Source organism: Phaethon lepturus, unplaced genomic scaffold, assembly GCF_000687285.1.
Source record: "Phaethon lepturus isolate BGI_N335 unplaced genomic scaffold, ASM68728v1 scaffold37945, whole genome shotgun sequence".
Lineage (NCBI taxonomy): Eukaryota > Metazoa > Chordata > Aves > Phaethontiformes > Phaethontidae > Phaethon > Phaethon lepturus.
This window is the reverse complement of record NW_010541928.1, coordinates 8,867-18,097: the sequence shown is the minus strand read 5'-3', so window position 1 is coordinate 18,097 and position 9,231 is coordinate 8,867. Positions and strand designations below refer to the sequence as shown.

Sequence of the window (9,231 nt, the reverse complement as noted above, 5' to 3'; positions counted from 1 at the left end):
TTTCTGACATAAGTTTTCTTTAGTAGCAGAGATAAGATCAAGATCATTATGTACCCCCAGAGCTATAAATAACTTCCACTTTAAGAAAAAAGTCTCCCTCAGCACCACAGAGCATCTGATACACAACTATTCCAGCGGAAGAGCAAATAATCCAGGTCAGCAATTAGAAAAGCAATATACTCAGGCTCTGTTTGAAACAGAAGCTTCCTTGGAAGAAGAGATACAGGTAATGAAGATGCTCTCTCCATAAATACAAGACAGACTTGAGAAGAGGCTCCACCTAGAACATGACCCATCAGATCACACTGATTGTAAGAATAGAATTTGTCCAATTTTGGCAGTTAGTGGAAGGCAAAAAAAATTAGAAACCAATGTAATATTCAGCCAGACCATCTTGGCAATGTCTCACGCTGTGCTGTCATGCATGGTAGTCCCAATTAGAACTAGTAGGCTGAAGAAAATTAATGCTTCAGGAGAATCCAGTTCTTACCCATCTTTCCATCTACATCAGGCCTCCATTCCACCGGTCCCAGACACTTGTACCTTATCCTCCACTCTCAAGCATCCACCCTGTAATAACAAACATAGACAGAGTTTACAGATTAATTTTGACATGTCAATGGGGACAGAGACTGAACAGGACCACTCTTCACAAAGCATTTCCCCAGCATCACCTGGGCTGGAGGAAAGAGGAGAACCATTTAGTTAGGAATTGAGACCAGGAGCATGCCCTCTATACACCCCAAAGGTAACCCTCTACAAACCTTTATGGTTTCAAAACCTTGGAGTAACCACTTGTGCCACAGGTCTCTTTTTATTAAGGGCAGACCATCTTTAATACATTACACCTTTAATGGATTTTTACATTATTTAATGTAACCTTAGAGCAATACCATCTTTAACGCATCACATCTTGTGGCAGCCCTATGGGATAATACTCGGGGAACAGATTGACAGCAGAACATGGAAAGTCAGTCCCAGGGCAGCCTGTATCAAAGCAGAAACCTAAATTTAGACCTTCCAAATTCCAGCCAAGGTTCCTCAAGGCTGGACCAGCCTTCCTCTGACCACATGGGAAAAAAAACTGAGTCTGGGCAGTTCTCGGCAGTAACGTATGCCCCATACATCCCTCATGGCGGGCATGTCCCTACAGCCCTTCCAGAGCCTCTGTCTGTTGCCAAGTGCTACTCATGGATATCTGCTAATTTGCCCAAAACCAATGCAGAACAGGGTTCAGTTACCTGGCATGCTGCATTTAACCAAAGCTCTGTGCCCAGAAAAGTTTTGTGGGTTTTCTTCCTCACTGAGAAACTTAGAGCATAAACCTGAGCCTGCTGGAGTCAGTCCTGCTCACCAGTGGAAAACCTCATTTTAGACTGAACGAAGGCATAACCCACCTCAAGATGGGCACCTTTTAAGCAGCAATGTGATAGAAATGATCAAAGACCAGTCCACTTTAGCTGACTGATAAGCACACAGATTGTTTGATTGTAAACCTGTGTTATAGCACAAGTAAATGGAGAGACATCTCAAGTACTTCATCAGACTTGCACGGAAAGGGTAAGATATTCCCGTCCTGCAGTCCCTGCAGGTGACACTGCCCCAAAGTCAGTGACAGCTGTGTGTACCGGGACAGAGACATGAATTCTGCAGTGTTACGCATCACGGATTGGGCAGAAGCAGTAGAAAAAGACACTCTGAAAATCTCCCAGCTCAGTCAAATAATTTTAAACACTATTAAAAAAAAAAAAAATCTCAACAGGAATGATCGCCAGCGTGGATTAAAATTATTTTCTGCAAGTCCGGCGCCTTGGTGGTGGCAAGCAGGAGGATATTTATCCAGCCTATTTTGAGAGAGACGAGCAGGAAGGGAAAGCGATAAGAAAGCAGCAGAGGCGGAGACATACATGTGCCCCGAAGTGCGTTGTTCCTTTTGCTGCAGCAGCTTCCTCTCAGGACAGCACCATTTAGCCTAAGAGCCCATGGCCACCGGGGACTCTGCTCTGTCCATTTTCAAGACAAAGGAAGAGGCAAGGAAGTAACTAACAGGCTTGGAAAGGTTTAAAATCTTATCTTGAGGAGGAACCGGTCAGTCTATGCAGAAGTGGATCAAGAGGGAGCAGAATACCACTAAAAAGTAGTGTAAAAATTCCATCTGATTATAACAAGAGCAGGAAACAGCCCAAATCTTCACTGCTTTTGCTTTCAAAATTGATGCAACACTTCTAGCAATTAAGCTGCATGTAGAGATTGCACCAAGGGCCACCTGCAGATAGCCTACATTAACCCTAAATTCCTGGGCTAGCCCAAGTTAACTCATCCATCAGTGTAACAGACTTTTCTAATGGCTTTTTGGAGACCTGCCAGACCTTTGCAATCCATATCTAGTTACAAAAGCATGCACCTACAGGAACCATGCAAACAAACCCTGGAAAAACAGGTGACCTTTCCATTGGCAGAGTCCTGTGCTCTTCTCCATCACCTCTGCCATACCAAGACCCCGAGACCCCACTGCCCTGCTCTCATAAGCAAACCAGCCTCCACAGTCAGTGCAGGAAAGCTCCACGGATACATGACAGAAGAAAAGGTAATCTATTTTAACAGATCTCTTCAATCCTGAGGACAGCCAGCCTTCAAATTGGACTGCAAACACTGGCGATTTCCGTGGCTTCCCAAAAATACATACCAGAAGCTTCCTGTTACAGAAGGACAAATTCCTGTTTCTTGTACAAATTCTGCCCTTTTATCATCTCCCTTAAAAAACAGGGGAGAAAAAAGGGAAAAAATAAGAGGAGAAAAAAAAAAAGAAAAATCCTTTTTCTACTCTGATGCACTTCAAAGCAGCATCCCCCTTCTCCTCTCACTAAGCTTCCTGATCAGAGCCTTCAAGTGTTGGCAGTTTACAACACAAACCAGCGGGCAGCTGAAACAGGGCTCCCACTTCTCACTCCACCGCTCCCACAGCCAGCAGAATCAGCCTCCACTGTAAATCTACTCTAAATCTCTGCTGCCAATCTACCAACTACTGCCTCGGTAACATCACCGTGCAGAAACGCCTCCCACCAAGCAATGAAATAAGAGCACAGCGAAGTGTCAGCTCCCAGGGATGTTGGGGCTCCAGATTTGTGTCGTACATGCAAGAGACTTCGGCTGCTCCTGTCTCCTCAGGAACCTACTGGAAGCTACTTAATCTGCAGGAAAGTCCAGTACAGATGCTCTCATCTAGAATAAAAGCAGCTTTGATTTGACTGAGCTGAACTCAATTCTGCAGCCAAAGTGGCTCAACATCATTACAGCTACTTAGAGTATGAGTATCTACCTGACAACTATATGCAAGGTTATTAATCCACTTTAAAAATTAATCCCAGTTCTTCTCTTTTCATCCCATATTCCTGGCTGGAGAGGCATTAAGCAAGACTGACTTCAAGGGAGACAACCGCAAGACTGCCCAGTTCAACATGACTCCAGCCTCTGTGCATCTTAAGTTGTGGAAAGCAAAGCAGGGGACGAAAGGATGGAGAAGAGACATTTTTCCCTGGATTTGAGGGAAGACACAAAAATGACTGGAAGACACTTACTGGGAGGAAGGATGTAGGATAGGGGTTAGGAAAGCAGGAAGAATGCAGTCCAGCATTGAGAGTTGGAGCCATCAGTGGCCTACCATTGACTTCAAATGGGATTTACAATATCACCTACCCCAAAAAGGGCTCCTCTTACCCCACAGAGGCTCAGCATCCATTGTAAAACAAGGCCTCCAAGTTGGGATGTCTTGCCAGTACTGCAGTACAGGCAAGTGGCATCTCCCTCTGCGGTTTATCATCCCCAGGCTTCCAGGGAAAGCAGCACCTACTTATTCCTGCCTGAGCACCACTTAACACTTTGGTTTGAAAGTGTAGGGACACACCACCATCAAAAAAAAAATAATAATAAGCCACAGTTGCCCCTGAAATGTGGCTCAGCTGGAAAGCTACTCAAATGAGCATTGCTAAAATTGGGACTTTCCTTGTTTTTTCAAGCAGCAGGGAACAACATGTTGGGCTCAGAGAGTTTAACAAGCAAGAGTCAAGCGGAAAAAATCTCTCCTTTTTAAGAGTTGACCACATTAACTTTCAGCAAGTTTCCGGGAGTCCTGCCAGGGTGCTGGAGTTTTGTATACTACGGAACTGTTAAAAATATTATTGTAAATGTTATTTTCAAAATGTTTCAGAGGCCAGGCCTGGGGTAGCATTAAAAACAACAGCAAAGCAAGTGAGATTGTTTTAACAGTGAGAATACAAACGTGTGCATGCTGATAGCTCAGTCAAACAGTCTGCGGGCTTGGCAAAGATGGATTCAAATGCAAAGAAAGAGCAGCTGAAATATTACAGGTTTCCTCATATCATCTCAAGCTCATCCTTATAGTTTTGTTCTAGATGCTATCGGACATTTGACCTGGTGCACATACTGCTGCCCTGGAAATGGGATCCATATTTAAGGACTACACAAAAGAATAGCTAAATTTTGGTGACACTTCAGATGCATAAGACCCTGCCCTCATGGAATTTTTCTGCTCAGGTTAGGATGTGTTATGCAGGATTAATCAAAAAGTAGCCACTTAAGACTATGCACCTATGTTCATGAGCATGCAACCAGGATGGACATTTTGCAGACGTGCGTGTAACCAAGCCAGGTTTGCAGGCCTATCTCTCAATTAAGCTCAAGGGACAAACTGCATGAGCCAAGACGAGGAGGAAAAAAACCTTTCCTGAGCATGCACTGATCAGGCTGCTGAGCAAGAAGTGACATACGCTCATCACCACAGCTCACATAAGGAGCAAGCCAGTGCTCTGGGAACTACATCGCATGAAAGCCAACAAGCAATTCTATATGAACATGCATCAGTTGAGGGTTTTTTCCCCCAGTTTTGGGCACAGCACCCCAAAACTCATTAAGAATCTTTTGCACTATGGTATTTTGCTGGGTGAAGAGATAGTCTGTGCTTCTTTAAAAGCAGTTGTGCACGATGGAGGATACCTTTAGTCAGCAACCCAGCCAATGCAGCTATATTCAACAGCTGCTTCTAAAGAAAGATTTCCTGAGCCATCCTGTTGATTCCAGCACAGTGTGTATGCAGAATAAGAGCTTTAAAACCTGCATGACTCCTGCTAATTTCCATGGCAGCCCTTTAAAACAGCCATTGAGGTCTTAAAGCCTCTCTCCTCTTGACCCTTCCTTTTCCCACAAATTACTTTGTAAATGAAAAGGTGCAGACAGCATGCTCCAATGAGTTATTTTTTTCAGTTAGTTTCTTTTCTGGCTTTACAGTAGTAATCCTTTTACCAAATTCAGTGGAATAATCAGTAATTTATACTGGCAAATAAAATAGCTTTGATTTTGCATACAGAACTCGAACTTCTGGAAACCCATAAAACAAAGCAGCAAATCAAAAGGATTAGAAAGGACTCTTCCGTCAGCAAAAAAGAGAAAACACTGCCCTTTCAGGTCAGAATGTATTGTTTTATATATGTAACAGACAAGTCAGAGCAAATTTCTGGAGAACACACGTGGTCCTCACCTGTTTAGTTTTTTTACTTCCATCAAGGTTTGACAGCGCAGAACTGCATCTCAACTGAACTCCCACTTGCTAGAGAGAAACTGCCTCCTCCAGCAACTGGTAGAGTCAAACCAATTTGCAGACACCCTGATTACACCCCAAAGCCCCCCTCAGTCCCACCATACATTATGCCAACATGGAAATTTTTAAATCAGGCACTGAAGTGACGAAGTTTAAAGGATCCTCATCTCCTGCAACCCAGCATGTTCACCTCCACAGAAGTCAGCCCAGCCACGACTATTTAAACGCACAGCCCTGCTTGATGAGGATGAAGGTCTGCAGCTAGAGGACAGCACTGTCCTGCATCATTTCCCCTTTTACAGGGCAAAATCCTGTCCTGGACTGTTGTTTGTGCACTTGTAAAGCAGAGAGAAACCCTGATGCAAATTACACCAACAGAAACCCAGTGATTTCAATGAACATAACCCGCTATGTGAAAACAGCAAAGGGGAAGGTGTATCTCTATGCGTAAGATAAAAGCCAATGCAGAAGAGCATTGTAATTTATTTCTCCTGCAGGTTTTCATGGCCTTTCATTTTGTGTTTCTCCTCAAATGACTGCAAACTTTGTGGGGGATTAAAACAAGAAAGCATATCTGGAAAAGTGAGGCTTCAGGCCTCTTTCGTCTATGTCCCTGGAAAAAAGAAGAAGGAGCAGAAACCAAAAAGGAAGAATAGATACTAAAACCTTCAGATGAAACATGCCCTCAGAAAAGTATATGTCTCAGAGCAAAATCTTTCCTGGCAAAAGCAGCTGGGAGAAAGGTGCCTGCGCAGCACCAAGCTGCTATCTGGCATCACAAATGAAGAGTCTCCATCAACAAAGAGCTCCAAATTACTCCAAAGAGCTGCAAAGCCAACACTGTGCAATGAAGAACCTGGCCTGAGAGCTCGCATCTGTACTGGGGACTGGGACACCCGGTTCTCCCCGAGGATAACGGCGGGCAGCAACCAACCCTGCCTCTGTAGCTTTGACCTCTAAGAGCATCAAAAGCATTACAAACTTTATGACTGGTCCAACATGCTCTAACAGGGAGGTTAACACTAAGTGACCAAGCTTTGGACCGGGCAAGAGAGAGCTGGGCAGCATCTCCTAGGTGGGCAGCAAGACCTCATGGCAGCGTCAGGGCTTTTAAGCCACTGTGCCATCTCTCACGCTCATCCCACCTTCTAGCAGACCCACTTTCTCTCACTTGCAACATCCCGCTGACAGCCTAGAGGATAACGTCTGTATCTCCTACAAGTTGTCCTACCAGCCTTTGTATACCACCATTTACCCTCAACCGGCTGTAATCAATAGTCCCTCCCGCAGCCATCCCACCACACAGCTTCCTCTCTAATGAGCCACAGCTTCATGCCCGCAGCCCGTCTAGATTTGATTGATCACAACACGACTTTCCAATCGACTGTGAAGCAAAGGGCTGAGGACTAATTGACCACTTTCTGCTCTCTCAGCAGCTACCTGGTTATTTTGCTCCTTCCTCGTGGGCAAGAAGCATGAGCTCCACAGCACATGGGGAGACCAGGACCTTAGGATCAGCCCCCCAGAGGCACTGCAGAATTTTCAAGGTCCTTTTCTTGCTCACACCACTTCTGCAGTGAGATTAGACCGGGGGAGGAAGCCAAAAATCAGCGAGCACTTGGTGGTAAGCAAAGACTAAAGGGCATCTTGTGTTTTGGGGCAGAAGGACCATGTTTCCGCACAGCCCCAGGACACTGCTGTCTCCACAAGCTGCTGGCCTGTGCGTGCCATTGGTGGGGGCTGATAGGGTTATGAAACAGAAACATAAGGTTTCACAGAGGTTTTGTTCGCCTTGCCCTCTTGACTTGCAGTATCACATGAACTCAAGGACGCTTGCCTTTGTGTGTGACTAAACACAATAAAAAATGAGCCACCAACAATGCAGGAACCAGACTGGGCAGTACACGCCATATGCTCACACAACCTAACAGCTCTGTAGAACGGATCTATTGCCCAAAGCTCAAAGTGCCCAGGGCCTCCTGGGTCTGCCCTGCCTCTCCTGCTGCCCCTTCCCCATCCAATTTTCACATAGCTGTGGCTCTGCAGAGCCCATGCACAGGCTGTCACTTCCTCCAGCACACACCAGGCAGCTTCTTCTGGAGAAGTAGAAACAACCTCGAGTTACCCAAACTGTGCTGCCCACAGTCGTCATGTAATGGTGACCTGCTCCCTCAGTGCAAGGCAGCAGGTCATGGCTACTGTGCTGGCTGTCCTTCGTTCCCCAAGCCTGGTGGGCAGAAGAAAAGATGAGGAAACTGAGGAAAAGTCAGATCTTGCCTCTAAATCCAGCTTAGGGCATTGCAGAGTGTAGAGAGAGCAGCCAAGGCCAAGAGCAGTCTACAAGGGATGCAGAGCAGTGAGTAATTTCCTTTCCTACAGCATCCAGCCTGGAGCGGTGCAACGGAAAGTCGCAGGCAGCAGAAGGCTGTGGGCCTTTTCGGCCTCTCGGAGGAAGTCTGACCTGAAGAACTTCGGAATAGAGAAGCCCATTGCACCCAAGAGACTGTGGACCAACCCTGAACTGTCAAGGCAGCTGCACAGCACCTCCGAAGTGGAAGACCATCAGAGCAGCAGTTGCTCAGCTGCTGCAAAATCAGGTCACTTATTAGGCACAGTGGGGAAACAGTCAACTACTTTTAGAAGAAAGCTCTGGAGAAATACAGTTCAACTCATTATTGATTCCCACGGCCCCGTTTACAGACAGACAGAATTAATTTTCAGGATGGAAAGGAACATATGCCTGTATATCAAAACAAAATACAGAAGCCTTTCCAGTTCTTCAGCTGCATTTCAACGGAAACCAGAAGGCTGTCACGATGGAAAGATTTCAGTTTTCTAATTAATCCTCCCTGCTGAGCGTTTAATGCCGCTAATTGATGAGGAGAGGTGGTGTCCAGACCGTGTTTGCAATTGCTTTTTACATCTTTAGACCAAGTTTCTCTAAATTAAATAATAATAAGGCAGATATGCTGCATGCATGCACTGTGTCCTACTCCAACTCCCTCCTCCCTAGATGTCTGGTTGAGGGAAGGGAGGCAAAGCCCATCTCCAAGCTCGTTTACAAGTGTTGGAAGTTTTCCTGGAAAACGTCATCTGCAATACTGTCACTTCCACAGAACATGCCAAGAGAAAGACCATCAGTGCCAGGGACACAGTCTGTACCGCGGAACACCCAGCCCCTACCCTCCACAGATCTAGGGGATAGCTTCTCCTGATTCAACAGAGCAATCGTGTAGCCAAGAGATGTTCCATAACACCTCCAGAAAACTGCACAAAATGCACCGTAGTGTCAGGAAACAGATCATCAGGCCACAGCACACCCCTAGGGGCTCAACACAGTGCCACCACCAGCAAAAACACCTCACTGGTGGCTGAGCAGGCTTGGTTGCTCACCTGCACCACAGAACAGTCCTGCTCTCTAATCCTATATATTGATCTCACACTAGTGTTGACCAGGAGACACCTTTGAAGCCAGCAGAGTGATCCTAAATGCAAAACCCAGCAGATTCTCAATACGAGAAGGCAGCACATGCCTAGATATGAAATTTCTGCTCCCATCCCCTACCTGTGTTCAGCACATGCTCTAGTTCTTCCCTGAATTAGCTAAGGACAGAATC

General features: G+C 45.8%; 1 protein-coding gene across 1 annotated transcript; it reads left to right on the top strand.

Moving 5' to 3' along the window:
• Positions 1-2,572: 2,572 nt before the first annotated feature.
• Positions 2,573-8,772, top strand: LOC104621405 (histone H4-like; the record flags this gene model as incomplete). Its single annotated transcript, XM_010287881.1, has 2 exons — positions 2,573-2,587; positions 8,646-8,772. Coding segments are annotated over exons 1-2 (142 nt in total), but the record flags the coding sequence as incomplete, so codon positions are not given.
• Between the last annotated feature and the right edge of the window lie 459 nt (positions 8,773-9,231).